At 37.5% G+C, this 22,748-nt stretch overlaps 1 protein-coding gene across 3 annotated transcripts in view; it reads left to right on the plus strand.

Moving 5' to 3' along the window:
- Positions 1 to 267: 267 nt before the first annotated feature.
- Positions 268 to 22,748, plus strand: part of LOC137278571 (transient receptor potential cation channel subfamily M member 3-like) — a 179,737-nt gene continuing 157,256 nt past the window's right edge. For all 3 annotated transcript variants that reach the window (XM_067811022.1, XM_067811025.1, XM_067811024.1), the window contains exons 1-2: positions 268 to 425; positions 9,171 to 9,269. In XM_067811022.1, the coding sequence (XP_067667123.1) occupies positions 9,195 to 9,269 (75 nt within the window). In that variant the 5' untranslated portion in view covers positions 268 to 425; positions 9,171 to 9,194. The remainder of the gene's footprint in view (positions 426 to 9,170; positions 9,270 to 22,748) is intronic.

Here is a 22,748-nt window from a genome sequence, read left to right on the forward strand (position 1 = left end):
AAACATCAGTTTGTCAAGAGAAACAGAAACAGTTGGTTTTTAAAAAAAAATGAAACGAGTCCTGGTATTAACTTCCTGGTTTAATGCATAAAACCTATTATTTCGGAGAAAAAAATCCCACGATTACAAACACTGTCTTTTTATTTTTTTTCCAAAATTCTTGTCACATAAATATGACGTGAATATACGTCTTTGGATGGTCCTTTGCCGGATGTGTCATAATGACTATAGATTTCCCTAGCCTCGTTCTAGCACATTGACCTTTACCTTCCGGTAAATGTGTATCGCGGGTTAGTTTGACAGAGAAGATTGTACAGCCTGAGATTTAACTAATTTCTACATGTCGATGGCGACAGATTTTGGCGTGGACGTTTCTGTGGCAGAGGAACTGTGGTTAGTCGTTGCCAGGTTGGATTTCCGGACTGGTGAGAATTCTTTCTTTTCGCCCGGCGATTCTCAAACAAAGCGTTCCAATGTGGTCTCGCAGCTGTTGAAGTGATGTGACAGCGTACTAGACTGATCCTCATCACGTGTTCTTGGCTTTCGTTATAACGCTTGTTCTATGTAGAGTGTCGTGTTGCGTGTGTGCATTGCTAGCAGAATACACAAGCTAGTTGTAATTGTTTAGAATTGTGCTTACACTCGAACAAAAAGGTCGGCAAGCTATTGTTTTGGTTAGTGGAGGCACCATTCGTTATAAGACGATCGTGTTGTCAATAAACGCATTGATTCGAGATCAGGCTAGACACTTCTGTGCCAGCAATCACAGGTTTAGACTAAATTGTCTTATATTCTATGTGTTAATGACCTCTATTGTAATACACAGTCTTAGATCCAATGGCGAGATATATATCACCTTCCCATACATTGAAGTGATGAGTTGGAAAGCATGTAAATATGTGAATAACAATACGAATGACATGTTATCTAACATATGACTTGACGTGCACATGACATTAACAATAATGTTCTTACAACCAATACATAGTTATTAACAGATAGAGACAACACATGAGCTTGTTGGTTAATCATAATAGTAAATGATGTGATACAAAATATCTTTTGAGTTATTCAGAAACCGTAGGTGTTGTTGCCACAGCTGTCAAGTAACATATAATCCTGTAGAGGAAAATGAAAGTTCATGTTGGATGAACAAACACCCAGATATTTCTTTGGCAAAATATTATTTTAACGACTGGTCAGTTTACTGCAAATGCAGATTCACTGTCTTGTGTCACTATGGTATCTGCACTGAACAGCTGCTGCAGAAGCAGTCATTAACTTATAGATCCAATATAGACGAATACAGATCCAGTATAGATAAATACAGATTCAGTATAGATGAATATAGGGCAGTCAAATCCTACAAAATGGTTATATCAGTAGACGAGTCAGTGTTGTTATTATTTATCATGTTTATTCTGATTACAAACATTATCCATATTATTCTTGGGAAAAACAACATTGTTGCAATGTGAGGGATCGGCCATTTGTTATCGGGGATTGTGACAGGGGAAGGAGTGACCACTCTCTTATTCCTTAGACATGTATGGTTACAGTGTGATGATTATGTTTCAAAGTTTTTTTATGGTGTCTGCAAAACATACTGCCTTCGTGTGTCATTAATATTTTGTTTTATAAGTTCATGATTATCATATCATGTACCAATATATATCGTGGCCCTGTTGTACTAAATATTTTATGTGACCGTGTACACAACCCTTGAAATACAACACGTGACAAGTTATGGTCTTGTCTGTTGTGACTGGACGTTCATGACAACGTTATTACATATTTTCATGTTCGAAACCTTTCAATTTATGGATGTGATAAGGAGTATTTCTGTTTACTATCTTCTTCCCTGGATAAAGTTCCACCATTTTCTCTTCTCAGGTAAGTCAACCAATTCATTCTTTTATAATATAATGCATAGATTTCTCAACAGAATGAAACTTATGGATAAAACTGCTGTCTGTCATTTATGAATAAAGTGTAAAGGTTAGATCAAGGCTAATTTCAGAGTTTACAAACCAATCATTCAAATTTGTAAGTTCCCTCACATATCAGTGACTGAGTCCAAACGATTCCTTACTTCTCTGTGATACTACTGGGTCTTAAACCTTTCACATTGTCCTACGGTGTAATGTCTCAATTAAGATCTTTAGTGATTGTTATTCACCTGTCTTTTGGTTTGTAATAATGAGTCGCATATTGAGGTACATACCACAATACATTACATGGGTTTTTTCATCTCAAATTTTATGAATTTTTATATAAAAACATTTACTTGCTTATTTGTCACAATTTTGTAATTGTACTCCATTCTGCTGGTTATATCATGGCATGTGTAGTAAGCCAGTTATGCACATGGAACTGGTCGTGAGTTATTTCACTGCTTCACACAAATCTTCCTGTAAGATAACAAATATATAAGATCATGAAAAATGCCAAAATTCTGTGTTTTCGGAATAATTGTGATGCTTCTTTCTTATTTTTTTATTATATTGTAGTATAATGATGATAAACTCTATAAATATTTTATACTACCATGCTGTACCAATTCTGAAGACTTGTTTATGCTTAGGAAGATGGTTTTATCATATTCATGGATATAATGGACTTCAGTGAATGCTAAACATGCTAAATGACAGCTGAAAAAAATTCTTTCAAGGGATGCCAATTGCACTGGTCCATTGACAGCTAGTCTGACTGTTGATGAAGCTAGGGCTGTTATCAAAGTAGCTGTTTTAGGTTAATGTATTGATGTATGTATCTTTGTATGAATATGCATTATATTTTGAAAATTGCAATGTTCATTAGAAAAAACGGAATTGATGTGATCATTTTAATAAGAAAAGGTATGAAAAGGCCTGGGCTTACACATGATAGTTGCTGACAAGGTGGGCAATCCCTCAATTACTATCTAAATATAAAGCATTTCAACCTATTGAAATTCACAAAAAAAATTGGCTTCCTATGAGCCTGAATTAGGTGAATGTTTCAAAAGGGGGATTTAGTTTGAAATGTGGTTCATCTTCCATGGTACCTTTATTTCTGTGATTGATTAAAACAGTGCTGCTATGTTCTGTACACTACTTACCATGCTGACAGTCACTGAATACTTTATACATTTGTAACAGCTGGCACTCTGATGATCATACAAAGAAATGTATAATCCAGTGAACTGTATGAAAAAAAGAACAATGAACCAGAACCAAATCAATTTCAGAAATGGAATATATGAATATATATTTCTGAAAGTGCTGAAAAGGATGTTCCTGTTGCTGTCATGATGCACTGAGCAGCAAAACAAACTGTAATCTAACATAACTGTATATCTGCAGAAATTAATCCAGTCACAAATTCAAGACTCTTAATAATGCTGATGATACAATTTATTGAAAGTTACTGAGATAAATTACTGTACTATAGCTGTATACGTGATATCATTTTCATAATTACAGGTAATGACAACTGAAACAGTTATAACATTCCATACGATTCTGACAACATGAATGACGACTGAATAACATAATAATTTTAGACTGAACATAACTATGACAGTATCACTTTGGCTGAAACTACTGACTGTCCTCTCACCCCAGTAGCACTGTTTGCCCTGACACAGAAAAACCTGCGTATTTGACACACAAATTATCTCAAATACTCGGTGAATTTAGAGGCTTTCGTCATTGTTGACTCAGTGCTTCTGGGCCCTGAGTTCAGATAATCTAAGCTTGTAATTTGCCGTTGTTTAAAACTACCAAGTGTAATGTTTGCCACTTAACTGCTCAGTGCTGATTAAACACCTGACCTGCCTTACCTTGGTTATTTTTTGTCATTATTAAACAATCACAGTTTCTGTCTTCATGGTCTTGATGGAAGTTCCCAAGACATGTCCATCACTCTTTCTGGCACCAGGGAATCATGATGACTCCTAAACGTTTAATGTCTAGGGCAAACACTGCAATAGGATGCTCTACACATTGGCAGGTACCATATAAAATGGGACCTGAGTATTTACAAGCCCCATTCAAATTCTGTACAGATGGCAGCCAACAACACAACAAATTCTGGTAAGTAGATGTGCTTCAACAGAACGAACACCATCAAATATCAACCTGGTAGGAGAAGACCTGATATGACTCTCCCTGACAGTGATAGCCAACTCTGTCTGCATGCTTGCATGCTCCAAACATGGAGAGAGAAACATGGTCATATAGCTTTAATATTGCTGCGTATTGTTTTAGAAGAGTGTTTGTACGATGCTTTAACTCAGAAAGTTCAATAGCTATAATTTGTTTTTCCTTTTGCTGTTAAAAATACCCTTGTTCATATTCAAAAGCATGTTGAGCCCTTTTGGGTTTTAGGGGTTTATCTCAGAAGGCACTTTTGCTATGGGGGTGGTGGGGTATCCTAGTGGTTAAAGCGTTTGCTCGTAATGCCGAAAACTCAGGTTTGGCTCCCCACATGGGTACATTGTTCGAAGCCCATTTCTAGTGTTCCCTACCGTGATATTGCTGATATATTGCTAAAGCAGTGTAAAACCAAACTGATGGACTCACTCACTTCTGCTGTGATAGACTTGACCACCTAGTGTTGACAGCAAGGGTTGGCATCACTGTCCACATCCATAAAACCTTGACATGTCATGTCAAAATATTTCATTTTTTCTCCTTAACTGAATAATTTTGGGGAAGAGCTATAAGATAACTTAAACAAAAAAAAAGTCTACAGTAGAAAACAAGATTTTGACAACAGACAAACCCATCTTCCTTCTCGTCCAACTGCGTCAATTATGCGTTTTTCACGAAGTTTTCATTGACACTATGACATTTACGTTATACCTTTCCTGGGGCACTTGGTTTCACCTGCCTGAGCAGTTCCCTTCCGGGAACAGTGAGTACAGCATTACTGCCTACCTACCATCTTACCTATGGTTTTTTTTCACAAGACAGTGGTGATATATACATGCATGTGATGTTGACCCAGGGCTGGCTGCAGTATCGGCTGTCAGGTTGACAGACAAGTGATACACTGCTTGGTGAAGCCGTGTGAAGTGCAGGATGTTTAACACATTTGTTTATACATCCCCTACTTCTGTGAGTATCATATTGATTACAACTGCCTTGGTAATAATCTTGTCTTTGTGAAAACTCTGTGTGTATGTTATGATCAGGATGTTTGATTATTTGGTGACTTGTTGAAATATTGATCATAAGTAATCTCTGAGCAGTTGTGGGCAATTCCATGGATACTGACAGATGGAACACAAATACCATTTGCAACAGAAAACTGTTCATCAGTGTATTGGAAGACATTTTATAATATGAAAGTTCAATGTTAGAAAATAGAATGAACATTTAGGTTCGTTACAACATTTCTCATTTTATCCTTAAGGTTCCTTAATTTGTTAAAGGGTGGGCTGGCACAGTGGTTAAAGCATTTGCTTGTCACACTGAAGGCTTGGGTTCATTTTCCCACATAATATGATTTGTGAAGCCCACTTCAAGTATCCCCATCATGATATTGCTAGACAGTCTCTAAAAGCAGCCACTTACAACTAAACTCACTCATTCATGCACTCCTTTGTTCAAGTACTACAACAGGAACCTCTCTGGAAATCATTCAACATGTATAGACGTCTAATACTGACATACTTACAATAACTGGTGTCAAAATGTTCTTGAGAAATATTCCTGAACATTGATCTTGAAAAAAAGAAAATATGTGACATAGTTTTATTATTGGAGATGGTGTCAATCTGATTTGACTGTGAATATCGATTCATCAAAACTGTAGCAACTGATAGGACTGGTGACAAACATGTGACTTATTATTGTGTTAAACAACGAAGGTGGTGCAGTGGGATGAGTTCAGCTCACAAATGAGGTGGAATGTAGGAGGATGGGTCCCTGGTTTCATCAACTTGACTCCTGGAGATTTCTAGGGATTTGTTCCTGCCCCTCCCAGAAGCACATTTGGTGTAACCTCAGACAAGTAACTGCTGTAGGTATGACTCACTAGAGAACGGGTATCCAGGATGAGATAGTTGTGTGACTGTTACCTTGGGCAGCTTTGGCAGTATACTCCTAAGGGAGCTGAAAATATAAGTAGATACATAAATCACTAATCAAATTTACAGGGATAATGTTAAAGAGGGGAATGTACGGAGGTCATCTTCTTTATTATTAGGAAGATTACATTTCAGGATACTATTCTCATCTCTTGTGTATCACTTCTAAAACCTGTTCAAAGACTTTGTGGTAATGTAACACTTTCATCATGCTTTAGGTATTGTTATTTTGTTGAATTAAAAGTATGTATATAATGATCTATGTTCTAATCTGCCATGACTACATGAAATGCTCCAGTTTGATTGGGCAATCGATAAAATTAGACACTATCTATCCTGCATTTACTTATAAAACATTTATTAATCTTGAAAAATACAATTATATGATTTTTCTTCCACAGTTATTAGGGAAACTCACGGTCGCATTTCCATCTATTATAAAAAATGGTTAAAGGTCGCATGCAACATAATACACAACTTGTCAGATTCTGATACCTTTTGGTATACATTTACTGAAACAAATCATAAAAAATGCCAATTCAACCTATAAAGTTGAAAAAAAAAACGTGATGAAAAATCCCTCGAAATCGGAGTTCAAGTGATTCACTAAATTTGCCCCAATAATGGTGGGGAGGGAAGTGTTTTCAACAGCTATGCTGTGCTGCGCTCTTAACGCATGCAAAGTGAACAGGTTCGCAGAGCTTGAAAGTTATGAAACAGTATGCCTGCCCAGAGTATGAGGTCATGAGCAGCACTCTAGTAATGATTGTATACACAAACAAGTAAATAATCTACTTGTTACACGAAAAAACAAAACGATGTTCAGCTCAGTTTCTGGTTTATTGACACTTATACGTCTGCCTGTCTGTCTGCTAATGGCAATATGCAATGCTCAACTTCAGTCACTGACCACATGCAATTAAGACCTATCAGATTTATAAGCCATAAACAAAGAGGTGGCTAAGCATATCAGCAAATGAACCAGTGGCCAGTGAAAAGGTTCGTCACACTTGAGTGCACAGCCACCGGCTCTGACTGGGTTCGGTATTACGGCTGTTTCTTTTCAAGGAAGGTAAACCCAAGTACCAAATATTGCACTTTTGATTTTCGATTACACACTTATAATTTTGTTTGTTTTTGCTCAATCAGCAATGCATATTATATATATTGAATAAGTGATAACTGTGTTTGATTTTTTGGTTGCATGTGACCTTTAAACTCAATTACAATGCATAGTCCCAAACATAAACAAACAGTATCTTAATCAGAAATCCTTGTGAAACTACACCCCTATCTATACAAAATTTGGAGCAAAATGTTAGAAAACATTTGCCTCTCAGGTAAATGGTGTATTTGTGACTGTTTGGAATGGGAAATTCGCAAGATAACAGTCAGGCGAAAAACACCAGATGTCCTGTTGCCTCGTTCAAGAAGTAGTCTCTGAATTAACATTTGAGAAACCTCATGCTACATGTTCAGCTTCAAATGAAATTTAGAGACTATCAATTCAGTCTTTCATTCATCTAATTTCCAAACACAGAAGACTAATATAAGCTTTAGGAGACAAACATTCTGAGTATGTTAATCTCCCAAATCATATATACGACTGTTTCCATGATGAAACCTGTTGTCTGTGCACTAGACATATTTATGTTTAATGTCATTGACAGGTGATACAATGATCAGTTTTGATAGGCACGTGCATGTCACTCTCCTACTGACTGAATGCACTGTACCAATTATGTTCGGATGCTCTTTTTCGTATATGTGTCATCTCTTCCCTTTTATGCAATATCTCAGGATATCTTTAATATTTCCCCTGACTGCCACTTTACCATCTCACAACATCTCATCACAAAGACCGTAATGTCTCTTCAGATTGTCTTTGTGTAAAAAACAAGTGGTAAAATTGCCCCACATATTTCCTTGTCCTTGACAGATCAAGTCTGTATCACAATCCAGGTGATTTCAATTACTTATCTGAAGAACATTCTGTAACAAACCAAACATTTGACAATCATTTCTGGATTTGAAATGGAGGCTAGAACATTTTTTAGCAACAAATGCTATTGCTAGATCAGATATTTTTTGTTCAGTTTTAATAAGATCAAAGCCCCTGACTGTGGTGTGAATTTAAATTCTTTCGCTCAATCTGACCTAACAACTGTCCAGAGTGGGATTCTCCTTGTGCTGCTCCACCATTTTACATGGGTGTCTACTAGGTGTTCAGGTTTTTCAAAACAAGACCAGAATAGTCACCACAACTTCAGAATGTTTGTTAAACATAATGTGTACCTGCCAACATAACTCAGTCTTAATGCAATGCGTCTTTATAATATCCAGTTTAAACGTTCCGATGAATCTCCAATATACCCTGGATGCATCTATAGTTTTATTACTTCCCTTTGCTGGTTCAGCATTCTCACAGTAGCCAATCAGCTGAGCCGATGTTACTACCGAGCTTGCTAGTGTCGTCAAAGATAGTGGTTGCATCCATGAAAGTATGTTTGCAGTGTGACTCAAATTGTGTGGGAAATCATGCAGACAAAATGATATGCCATAAACTTTGAAAGAATATAGGCAAGACTTCTTTCTACATCTGTCAGAGAACCTATGCATCACTAGTGTTGCCAAAATTAGATAATTAAGAAGCGAAAGTGAGTTGTGATTGGTATGCTCACCCTTCCAGCGTAGACACCTGTTCAGATAAAATTCCAGCTAAGAGTTGGGCAGTTATATCATGGTACTGAGCCATAGATGCATCCAGGGTATTGTGGAGATTTATCAGAATGTAGACCCTGAAGATTGTCGAAGATGAATGCAATAGAAATAAAATGTTGTTGTTTTTTTTCCATAAAGATAATACAGTACAAGTGTTTTGTCCAACAAGTCTATGGAAGTACAGCTTCTGTGTGAATGATAGTCATTCTTACAGTTCCTGAACCATACTATTTTCCCTTCCACCCAGCCTCTATTGTAATGTTGATGCCTTTATTGAACTAGTTAGGTGAAGTTTTCTGACTATTCATTAATTAACCTCTATTGGCAGATGATTTCCTGTTGAAGTGACTGTCTCATTATTTGTTTGTTTCAGCTATGGTGCACAGCCACGGGTGGCATGGCGGCGATCTCCCAAATAACAACCCCTAAGGAGGGCAAGTACGATGATGTGACCTCACTCAACAGGCAACTGGTAAGTGACAGTACAAGGAATGTTTCTACATCAGGGATTGTGTCAAAAGTTAGTGTACATTTTCCGTTATGATATTGACTCAGAGGTGCAGAGTGTGTACTTGGTTTGTGTTATTTACTTTGGTATTGAATTACACAGCTTCTTATGTTTCCTTTTGTCATGCTTGAGCCATTTTAAGTATTGTTTCCTCATCTGGAGAAAATTATCTTGTTTCTGCAATTTGAAACACCCCAACTTTTGATACAATCCTTCAAACATGAGTCAAATAATGGTTCGAATATAAATGCTTGTCGTATCAGGTAAGTGCTTTTTGTCAGCGTTGAAACTTATGCTGCGGTAAAACATCATTTTTCTAGTCAGAGAACAGCTCAGCTTCAGGAACAATCCAACAGATACATCACTTACTTAGTCTACTCCCAGAAATATTGCAGGAACATATTTCAAATGGTAGACTGGCAGTTCATTTAAGATACACCTCAAGAAAGATCAGTGTGTCTTGAAGATTGTCAGAATTTGATCTGAACAACATGCTGTCCCATTGTAATTGCCTGAAAGGTAATGTTTTTGTGTCTGGTGTTGTCTGCTACAATGAAAGTGGAGTACATCTGGGGAGAGAGCAAGTACAAGTACAAAAACAGTACCTTTTCCCAAAAGCATATCAGTAACCAGTCTGAACAAAAATATTCTTGTCAATTATGTTTCAGTGGAAATGTGATGTTAGTAAGTACTGAACCATCAGTCAAAATTTGAAAAAAATGAAGGAAAAATAACCCATTGCGTCAGCTCCCCCAAACCAACTAAAACAGATGAAGACTTTTAAATGTACTTTTCATTTATACATCCCCTGACTTCTGCTGGAACACTGTATCACAGACTTGGGATTATGTTCCACTGTACACTTGCATTGAGCGATTTCACTATTTACAACCTTCACTGGTTCATGTTAAAAATGTCTGCTGCAGGTTGCCTGCGTAACAGGTTGCACATGTTGCATGTAACAATACATTCTCCAACACCTTATGGCCATACAGGATGTAAGAAGACTTGTTACAAACATACATATTTGTGTACCCATAAATCAAGTATGTAACAAATATCATACAATGGCGATTTGGAAATAAAGTTAATGCAAAATAACCATCATGAAGTCAGATTCTCTTTAATGTATCGGATCATCATTATCAAAGCCTATATTATGTATGAAGGCCACAGGCCCATATACATAGTAATATACATCTTCGAAACAGGCATAAAAACATTTACCTGTCTGCCTGAGTTAATGGTTCCTTTAGTTACATCCCCAATGTGAAATATCAGAGCACATATATGTACACGTGTGTCAGTACTGTATTTTTTATAAAAATAATTCTAATACTAATTTCTATTACTCTAACTTTTCTCTTATTGTGTTTGCATAATAGATAAAACAAGCTAGATTAATTATGTCTTCTGTGTTGTTTTGTTTAAGAATATTTTTAAATGATATCATATTTACTTACAAATTGTTAGGCAAAAATCTCTCCTGAATATCCTTATGAGCTGGACATTTCAACAAAAAGTGATATTCATCTTCTAAGTCTACTTTACACTCGGGACAATTTCTTTGAGATACATCAATATTTTGCCACCTACCTACGTTGTTCTTTAAACGTAATACACCAACTCTGAATTTGACCAGTACTTTACGGAGTTTATGTTGCAAATTTAAGGATAGATATCCCTCAGGCTCAAGAAGACTCCTATATTGTGCATATAACCTGTAACGTGGGCTTTTTTCAAGTGTAGATGTCCAATTTTGATAAAACATGTTGATCAAGCGCTCTCTAAAAATGTGACTAAAAGCACACATATCACCGACTGCTTGTGAATACCTGACAAATCCAAAGCCATGTCAGCGAAGTATATGGCGCATCTCAGACACCCACGTGTGGTACCCAGCTGTGTCTAGGTAGTATAACATATTATATGCCTTTTTCAGGATATGTCTATCATGCATTGTCATTAACTTAAGCCAGCATTTCATCGTTTGAATGTAGGAATTAATATAAACTGTGAAACGTCCACATTCTCCATATACTATTACATTTGGTGTCTGTGGACCGACATTTAACAATATTTTATGTGCTTGTAAGTGACCTTTTTCAATGATGTCATATATTTTAAATCCCCATACTTCTGACCCATACACGTATATTGGCTGAATTTGGCTGTCGTATATTTTTAAAAATACTTCCAAGGGTATTGCTCCTAATTTCCTAAAGTTTATGGTTTATTCCATTAAAGCCGTTTTACTAAGGGATGCAAGTTCTGAGACTGCTTGCCTGAGACTACAATTACAAGTGAACACAAAACCTAGGTATTTGTAGCTGTTTACCATTTCAGTGTTTCTCCCATTATAAGCCAATTTTCCTTGACCACTAATTTCCCACCTCTCCTAAAAACAAGGACTTTAGATTTATCCAAATTTACAGTTAATCCCCACTTATCTGCATACAAGTGTCTAGCTGACACTGAAGACAGCCAATGGTGTCTGACACAAGAATTACATCGTCTGCAAACAACAACATTAGAATTTCTAGTACATCTGGAAACAGTTGGACCCCATGCTTACCATATTTTGTGATTTCTGCGGAAAGTCTGTGTATATATAATGAGAATAACATAGGACTCAGCATACAACCCTGCCGTAATCCAAATGGACAGTTAAAATGTTCTGTTAGATCGGATTGTACCCTGACACACGATTTTACTGTTTTATATGTGCTCCTAAGAGCTTGTAACATTTTGCCATTTACACGGTTTAATGAGAGTAATTTCCATAGTTTATCTCTATTTACAAAATCAAAAGCTTTTTTAAAATCATTGAAAGCCACAAATATCTTTTTTCTTCTTCGACATGGTGTACAGTGTGAAGATGTCAACAACTGAATAGCCCTTCCGAAAAACAGCATGCATTTCAGAGACTTTATTCATAACATTTGCCCATTTTGTCTTTTGTTCAAAATACTAGTATATATTTTCCTGAGTGAGCTTAGTAGAGATTTCCCTCGATAGTTATCAGGAATATTTACATCACCTTTTTTATGCAGAGGAACTATGATTGCTTTACTCCACGCTTGTTGAAAACAACCATTTAAAAATATGTTGTTAAACATTGCCAACAGAAAAGACATTATTTTAGATTTGCTTGTTTTAATCATTTCTATGAGGACGTTATCAATTCCTGGAGATTTACCATTTTTCATTTGCTGTTTACCCATAAATCAGGTATGTAACAAATATCGTACAATGGGGATTTGGAAATAAAGTTAATGCAGAATAATCATCATGAAGTCAGATTCTCTTGAATGTATCTGATACTGAGTACTTGTTAGGAACATTTCTGAAGTATATATGCTGTCTTTGAACCACTAACATTGTTTATTTTGGTGCAACCCAAATTTTGATGGTGCAGCTGTGTTAATAAGCCTGGTTGCACTAGGTGCAGGAACTGAAAAAAGACAAAATCCCACCCTGACTTGTGAAAATTGCCCTAATATGAGTCAGATCCATCCATATGGTACATTTAGTATGTACAGAGTCAGAAATTAGCAGACACTGACTATTGCAATATTCATGGTGTAACATATGCCTTCATGTTACATTTATAGGAACTATATGCAAACAGTGATAAGCTTGATTTAGAATGGTACATGTGCCGACAAATTTTCCTCATTCTTCAGGAGATATATAGTTTGTTTTAGACAAATGGAGTCTTCAAAACAAACATCAATTTTAAGACATAAAAGGAGCCCAAGTGAGAAGGTTGTTTCAGACTCTTTGGAAAAACTAGAAAGCTGTTGGGGATTTAGTTTGGGGGGAAGATTGGCTGAATTAAAACTGATGTTTCTGGGACTAGTGTTGCCTCAGGGAGACAGACTACTACTATTGTATATATAATTTAGCTGATTAATTTGAACATGAGCAACAGTATTCTGAATTAAACATGAAATTTTCTTCTTCTTTCAGCTAATTGTCAGTATCTTTTTATTGCCGAGTTTTATGTTTGATGACTGGTGTTAATTACAGTCATCAATCATGTGTGTGATTCACAGCTACTTTTTACAGTTTGCATTTATTTTACAGATGAAAAATATAACTGGTAGAAACAGATCAGTTTATCATACATTATGTCAGTTCATGTCACCTCATTGTTCGATGCACAGATGTGCTACAGTGAACAGATGAAAAAAATGAATTTTGTTTTGTCTGTTTTCTATGTATGATAGTGGAAATGCTTGAAACATGTTTATGTATCATACTATGATACATTGTCATTGTCAAGTATTTTTGTATTTCTTCTGCCAAAACAGTACTTCCTTCTATCTTTCCTCGAAAACACCCAACACCAGGACCTCAACTCTCGAAACAGGAAAGTTCGTCATCAACTGATATGTTGCATCACAATTAATGGAGTTTTGCACACTTCCTTTTTGCCAGGAAGAACTATACGTCATGCTCATCAATATTCTTTTAATACTCGTTGAGTTTAGAATTTGTCTGCACATATTTAGTGTGTGGTTGTTTGCTTTGGGAAGAGAGCTTGGATCAAGGGAAATAACTCCATCAGCCTTATTTGTTCCTTCACCTTTACAAAAGCTTTTGTAGAGCTTGCAAAGGAGTTGAATGAAGGCTGTAAAATCTTTGTTGAAGTATTGGTAAGGTTACACCACACCAGGCTTGGTTTCCTTCTGCTAGGCTAAACTTCCTGGATCAGCTGATTCTGTTTAGTTATGCAAACTGGACAAATCTTTTTTCAGAATTCAATCTGATTGTGAAGACTAGATCTAGTTATTCTCAAAGTTGAGAGGCAGCTTGTCTGTGAGCCAGGATTGTAATTACAGTCTAGACTAAAGAAATGATGTTGACACCAGGTTGACAGGGTTAGGGCAGCTTCAGACTTGTAAATGCAGTAACCATCTGAAATTGACATCAAGAATATGTCACTTATTTATTGGAAGAAAGTTGTGATATGGATTACAGTTTGTCTTTTTATTTATTTTTTCTATGAAATGTAGAATGAAATGTTCGGACTTTTTGCAAGTGGTAGTTTTAGTGGGTTTGTAATATCTTTAATATGTAGAAATGTCTATTTTGATACTGCATTTGTGTGTTGTTTAGGACAAGCATTATACATCAACTGTTTTTCAAAAACAATGGATATTGATGAAAAACAAACCATTATGGCAAGAACAAAAGTTGGAAGTTACACCACAACATTGCAAATGTCTGTTGATGTAAAGGCTGCTTGGTAAATTATCCTTAAATATGTCTAAAAGTGTAGTTTTAACTGCTGTATTTAATTTGTACAAATAGGAGGAAGTGATCTGCTTCATGTATTTGAGCTCAGTTGCCACCATTGGTTGACTCAGCGGTGGTGGAAACTCCATTGTGTTCAAACCTTATGTGCCTCAGGAAAATTTTTCCTACAAACAAGTGTCACTAAAGGTAAAGGTCACTGAGCATGCAGATGGCATTAACAATGTTCGTGTTTATGTCATAAATCAACTATTTATGAATAGAATCTGATGAGACTTAATACACATTACCTCTAAGGTGGGGCTCTGGATTACATTAAATTTTAGGGACCTCCTCCTCAAAAAGAGAGTGTTATCAAATATCATTACAATTTCTGGATGATTCCGATTCCTGGAAAATCAAAGGTTAAGATGAACTTAAACAAGTAACTGCCTCAGCATGTATACATGATGTCATGCTTGTGTCAAGGTCACGTTGAAGGTCATGAAAGTACACTCTGTCCAACTCGAACTCTGTCTTTCTCAGATTGCATATACCGGACTGAACTTATGGCCCCAACAAAATCCTTTTTTGTTGTCTTAATGAAAAAGCTCTGTATCTAAGTATTTGGGATTTCAAACCAAAGTGTCCAACTATATACCAATCGCTCAACCAGAGCCAAAGTGTTTAATACTTCAGTCTATTGAGATCAGTTAGGAATGGACAAAACATTTATTCTTAGCAACAGATAGAGATGGTAGATCCAAATGTTTCTACACATGGAGACACTGAATGCTTTCTTCCTCATACAAATAATGTCATCGGATATTGGATATACATGTATTTGCAGAGAAAATGTGTCAAGTGATTTAGAAGATGTAACTTACAAGGTATTTAGAGATATTATGCCCTTATAGCCACTTACCTGGTAGAGCTTGATACACCAGAGTGTAGGCACATTGGCAGGATTGCTGAGTTAGACCATCAGCCACAGAGGGAAATGTTGGTCCAGTACAGATGTGTACCTGTAATGGCAGTGTTGAGGAAGTTGCTGTACAAGTGCGCTGAAGTACTAGCAGCTGAGCAGCTGTGTCACAGAAACAAATGGTTCTCAAAATGACAAATGATGAGTCTGTATGCTCAAATTGCTGTACAGTAACATCTTATGCAATTTTGGTTGCAAGAAACAGATGTAACTAATATGATCATTGGACTAGCAATGCCTTTTGTTAGCTACCTCCATAAGACAGTGGAGCTTATGCCAGTTGGTCAGCCATTTGAAGGTGATAAGAAAGATGTGTATAATTGGTACAGAAGTATGTTAGTTTGCCATGGAATGGGGACTCCCACTTGCAGTCTGTGCATGCTTCAGGTCTGTAGACTGTGTGTTTATTTCTTTGTTGTGTTCAAAAGATAGGACCCTAGAGAGGATATTAAGTCACAGGCATACAGTCATACAGTCTGACTTTTGCCAGTGTTCACAAAAACACTGATTTCAACAGTGTCTAAATAATCAGCCTTATTAATTTTGTATTTTTGTCAAGCAAGAATTTCCCTGGGCTTTCTGCCTGTAATGTGGAATCAGTTTGTAATTACACTCTCTTGTGAAAAACAAATGCATGTGCAAAAGTGTCTTTGCCTGGCTATGTGACCTGTCTCATCTGGTAAGAAAAGCTGTTCATCATGTCCTCGGGGTAAGTGTTTATGGTCACTCAACCCTGGAAAGATTGATTTGGTATATTTTGCCCTCTCTTATTGACTATTTTCAGCATCTCAAATGATGAGAACATAGTGCTCTCTTCTATTCTGAAATTTCTATAACATTGCCCAACGTATTAAAACATATATGCATAACTGAATAGTGAATAATGTTGACTATTGTTAAAGAATCATAACACTCAGTGAAAAGCTGAGACATGAGCTTGGTTGTAAAGGTAGCAAGAATTGCTGAGAGTTTAAGTTAACAGGTAGAGCGTTTCACTGGTCTAAGGGAATGTATGAAAATATTCTGACCAAATGTTTTTAGCATTAGTTTCTGGAGCTGTGGTCGAAGTTCACAGGGTGGAATGTTAGTTCTGTTTGAGATAAACTCTGGAGGAGAATGACCATGAAGAGACTAATGTGTGTGAGACGTGACCCTGCTTAGTAGTGATGCTTACCATCTTTAAGTATGTACTGTTCTGGACCTCCTATAGTTGATCAAGGAGAATGCCAGTAAGACCAGTATAGAGACTGTTATAGTAGTCTAGCCTACTGAGTACAAGTGATTGTGGGAGAGAACGATCAGCTCTGGGGTTGATAGGAGGACAGATGGCTCTTAGGTGAAGAAAGGATGTCCTACATAACATAGTAATATGGACTCCCATGTCAGACTGGTCGCTTGTAGTTTTGCAAAAAAACTTTCAGAGAGTGTAGTGGTTGAAATTTTGAGTCTGAAACAACAATAGATTGAACATCTGTAACAATAATAGACTGAACATCTGAGGAGTTGTTTATTGCCTACTAAGTGAGTTTTAGTTTTGTCATCATTGAGTTTAGTTTGATTGCAGTCATCCATAATTCTAGATCCTTAGTTCAATCTGACAATTTGTTTAATGCTGGGTATCATCTGCATGTGTGTGATGGTGTGGATGGACTTCTGGGAAAGGATGTTAGAAATGCTGTAAAGGACAAACAGCACAGGACCAAGATCCCTGGGGCACTGTGTGAAGGTATGAGAAGATTCAGCATAGGGCAGAACGCTCATTAACACACAATCCTGTAGTCTGGTAAGCAAGACATCATGATTGGTGGTGTCAGAGGCAAGAATGACACAAAAGCTTTGTTAGTTCTTGCCCCATCTTAATCCTTTCATAAAAAAAACATGTTAAAACAGTCATCAAGGTCTCTGGCAGAGTTGTAAGGTTACTCTTCATTTTTTTCTCAAAGTTGTTCATGAATGAAAATGACCTATCTGGATGTTCAGTGATGTGCTGCAGTTGCTGGAGTGAGTTTGCTGTTGCAAATCACATATGGTCGGAGTCCAAGTTTGCCCATTCAAATTGGTGATGTATCTTATGACTGTTCATTTGCCAGTGGCATTCAGCTTTTTGGTGGTAACTTTTGGTTTCATGAACTTCATGATTGTACCAAAGTGTTTTTGTTCCTACCTTCACCTTCCTCATCACAGCAGCATGTTTGTCAGGAAGCTTGTCAGAGTGTACCATGATATAGATGGCCAGGTCCTTCTAGATGGAACAGGGGATCATACAACAATGTTTAATTCAGAACATGCGATACAACCTTCTTTTTGCCAATAGATTTAAGATTTCTACAAGTTATAAACTGATCTCAAAAGCCATGAGTGTCAAAATAGTTAAGCTGGAAATGCTTGTAACACTGATATTCTGGGTTTAAGTGTACTTGTTGTTGCTCTCAGAACAAGGATGGAGAATGATTGATTTTGATATTCATCAATTAAATACCCACTTTGTAGATTCTGAGTTGGATTTGATCTCCATCGACCATCAATTGTACAAGGTGACTTAATGTATGATATTTTCTGGCTCTATGATTTGATGTCATCAGCTTGATGCAGCATTGGTTGGTTGTCTTGATTATCAGTCACTGGTTGGTCTCAGTTTTTGTCATTATCGGCATAATGTGGTTAGATTTTGGAGAACATATGTCATATTTGGGATTTCACTTTCTCAGTAAAGTACATATTCCAGTACTTGTTTGGTTGAGTCCCATCCGGGATTTGAACCCGCACCCTCAGAGTCAGGCACCTAATCGCCAGCAGACAAAGTCAGCCACCTAACCCGCTCAGCCACCGCGACTTCCACAAAAATGAAAGTCAGACAACTGGTAGTCTAAATTGCGTACTTTGTGTACCCCTCTGATAGATTTTTGACAGTGTCAGAGAAAGCCACAAGGCTTCCTCACCACAACTGAGTTGTTGTCTGATTATCATGGGAAATACCAGGATCCATTGCTACTCAGTGCTTTTGCATTGGTGAACTCATAGAACATATTAGGTGATCTGTTTTCCACCCGTCTGTGTTCGAGGTTGCATGATATTGGAACATATTAATTTGCATTGGCTTTAGATATGTTACTGAACACGGACGGATGTTCTGAAAATATCTTATTTGAATGTCTTCATTAATGTTGACACAGTGAAATGAGAGTTAGATCTGAAACAATATTTGCAAGGGCTCCACAAGATTGTCATGATCATCCATTTTGGTTTCAATTACTGTCTGAATAACATCTAAGGATAGATATTGCAGGCTTCCACTTAGAGGTGTCCTCTATCTTCAGTCTCAGTAGGGATCTGATGTAGACTGTATATCAGCTTACTGCGACACAGAAACCATAATTAATGCTGAGTGGTGCTAAGCACTATTGAACATGGTGAAAAGCTGACAGAGAAACCTTAATATTTCCCAGTTGGCTTGGGATGTGTTACTTTAGATCCAGTGGTATGAAAGGATTTGTCATGATCAGTCTATATTTTCTATATATGTTACAGGGTGTTGCTATCAGGACAGATAATTTTGTTACATTCAACTATCAGATCCACTGTCATTGCAGGACGTGTATTACTGTCAGCACAGGAAGTGTGTTTGACATCATGGAGATGTCAGGATGATCTCAACTGTGGATTGTGCAGCGTTTGGTGCTGCTTACGTTACCTCCGTTTTAGTGTCGCTACCTATTCAGATGCACTGTCAGCACAGGAAGTGTATTTGACATCATGGAGATGTCAGGATGATCTCAACTGTGGATTGTGCAGCGTTTGGTGCTGCTTACGTTACCTCCGCTTTAGTGTCGTTACCTATTCAGATGCACTGTCAGCACAGGAAGTGTATTTGACATCATGGAGATGTCAGGATGATCTCAACTGTGCATTGTGCAGCGTTTGGTGCTGCTTACGTTACCTCCGTTTTAGTGTCGCTACCTATTCAGATGCACTGTCAGCACAGGAAGTGTATTTGACATCATGGAGATGTCAGGATGATCTCAACTGTGGATTGTGCAGCGTTTGGTGCTGCTTACGTTACCTCCGTTTTAGTGTCGCTACCTATTCAGATGCACTGTCAGCACAGGAAGTGTATTTGACATCATGGAGATGTCAGGATGATCTCAACTGTGGATTGTGCAGCGTTTGGTGCTGCTTACGTTACCTCCGTTTTAGTGTCGCTACCTATTCAGATGCACTGTCAGCACAGGAAGTGTATTTGACATCATGGAGATGTCAGGATGATCTCAACTGTGGATTGTGCAGCGTTTGGTGCTGCTTACGTTACCTCCGTTTTAGTGTCGCTACCTATTCAGATGCACTGTCAGCACAGGAAGTGTATTTGACATCATGGAGATGTCAGGATGATCTCAACTGTGGATTGTGCAGCGTTTGGTGCTGCTTACGTTACCTCCGTTTTAGTGTCGCTACCTATTCAGATGCACTGTCAGCACAGGAAGTGTATTTGACATCATGGAGATGTCAGGATGATCTCAACTGTGGATTGTGCAGCGTTTGGTGCTGCTTACGTTACCTCCGTTTTAGTGTCGCTACCTATTCAGATGCACTGTCAGCACAGGAAGTGTATTTGACATCATGGAGATATCAGGATGATCTCAACTGTGGATTGTGCAGCGTTTGGTGCTGACTACTTCACCCACTGTTTTAGCGTTGTTGCCTGTAAGCTGTTGAATTACGTTAATGTCACATCTGGCTATTACAGGTACTAAAAGATTCTTGTAATTGTGCTGATGTGAGTACATAAGGATTGGGAGCACCTTTTGGACCTGCTCCCAATGTTATTCAATATTACTAGCTGACAAGCAGCCTGCCTAGCAAATCATTCATCTGAGGAGCTGAATCCTTCCATGTCAGATATACTCATTGGGTAAATCTTACAGAGTATTTGTTGTACTGTGTTAAAGAATATATCTTTCAATGTCATTTTATTCTTTTTATCAATTGTATAAACTGCATCTGATCAGCTGTATTGAGGGACTTTTTATAATTAACTGTCAAAATAATATCTTGAATTTGCACACAAGATTTATTTTTCAATTCTCCATTGTATCTTGATATTAACTTTTTCCTTCTCCTTATAGGCATTATATGGCCTAGAAAATCGATGGAACACAAAATAAAATTGTTTCTGGCCTAATGCCAAACAACATTGTGAACACATGAAACCATAGTTAGTGGGTTTTTTTAGAAGTTGATTATCTAACCAAAAATGCCATTTGCACAGGTTGGCTCAAACAATACAAATGATGGGGAATTACCCTTATCTTGATCATGCTTTTGGCTGCATGGCTGGTTGAAGAAGTATCAATAGGACAAAGAACTTGTTGATATGAAAATCAAATTGATTTTTGCATTGTAATATGAGGAATACTTTTCTATGAATAATAGAAAAGACTCCTTATTTGCAGTGTTGCACCAGAGTGGAGATACATTCTACATGGATAAATAATGAATTAGAAATCACCATGAACATATTTTTCATCACATGTTTTATGCTGAGAGATTTAGGAGAGATTCAAAGGCAGGAAAGATCTTTAGTTTTCCATGTTTGTTGAAGAAGGCAGCTGAAATGGCTGTTAACCAAAGATGAGTGATCACCCAACACGAACACCAAACAATTAAATGGTATCACTTCTGAGATTTTGTTTTGTCCAAAAGCCACAGGCTTGAGTTGTCAGTCTAGAAGTCCTGGTTTAATCTACAACCATTTCTGTGCATTGCTGATGTGGTATGTTTTGTCCAACAGCCACAGGCTTGAGTTGTCAGTCTAGAAGTCCTGGTTCATTCCACAACCATTTCAGTGCACTGCTGAGGTGGTATGTTTTGTCCAAAAGCCACAGGCATGAATTGTGAATCTAGAAGTCCTGGCTTTAATCCACAACCATTTCTGTGCACTGCTGATGTGGTATGTTTTGTCCAACAGCCATAGGCATGAGTTGTGAATCTAGAAGTCCTGGGTTTAATCCACAACCATTTCAGTGCACTGCTGAGGTGGTATGTTTTGTCCAAAAGCCACAGGCTTGAGTTGTCAGTTAGAAGTCCTGGTTCATTCCACAACCATTTCAGTGCACTGCTGAGGTGGTATGTTTTGTCCAACAGCCATAGGCATGAGTTCACACAGTCAACACTTCCTGGGTTTTAGTCCATGAACATTGTCAGTGCACTGCAGAGATGCTATGTTTTGCCAAGGTCACAGACACAATTTGACCATCAAGACTTCCGGAGATTTTCTCTTTGATCGTATGTCTAAACATTGTGGATATTCACTTGATCAAAAGGCACTGTATGTGTTCACCCAATAGCAATACATTGGACTTGAATGCCAGGTGGTCAGCCAGCTAGCTAGCATCGTGCAGTATCTGAACACAGTCTTGGTTTGGATGGACTGTTGGACTGCTATCAAAGGAGAATAAAGCAAATTCTGTCACATTTTTGTGGTATGGCCCATACATCATATAGTTCATCTCTTCATTCTTATGGCGATTAAGTGTATATTTTGCAAAAATGTATGTGACATTAGCTTGATTTATATTGTATGCTTTTCAGGTGCAATGGTCTCTGATTGACTCCAACTGTCCTTAGATAACAAAACATATGCTTATTTCTGTGCTACAGCTAATCAGTGAAAAATTTAAAGCTGCATTCATCCAGGTTTCCCATGGCTAGTGGGGGATCAGAGTATCAATCCTCATGTTCTTAAAACAACAAGGATTTCATTGTTGCTGATGTACTCCTAATTAACAATGCCTATTGACTGACAAGGTATGCATACATAACAATTGCACAGGCTAGGCCTTGCTGTTCAGATGATTGCTTATATCTGTTATTGAAGTAGCTGTTGAACTAGCAATCAAACCATCAGAAAACAATGATGGAAACTGAGAGGAAATTGGAAGACTGGGACCAATACACAGTGTCACATATATCCTGGTGCAGGAGCACTTAGAGTTGTGCAACAAGGTTTAAACTAAGGTTTCCCAATCCACTGCCGCCTGGTCTTATGCTTCAATAAATTACCACATTCTGCAGCTATGTTAATTCATCAGATCAGTCTGAAATGGATTTATCTTGGTCAAGCTTCTGTTTGTTTAGTTTACCATATACCCCTGGATTTCAGCTGATGATTGGTTGCCCGGTGTAACCCATGAGTACCTGGATTTGGGTGTAAGTTAGGGCTC

Source organism: Haliotis asinina, chromosome 3 (assembly GCF_037392515.1).
Source record: "Haliotis asinina isolate JCU_RB_2024 chromosome 3, JCU_Hal_asi_v2, whole genome shotgun sequence".
In the NCBI taxonomy this organism is placed as follows: domain Eukaryota; kingdom Metazoa; phylum Mollusca; class Gastropoda; order Lepetellida; family Haliotidae; genus Haliotis; species Haliotis asinina.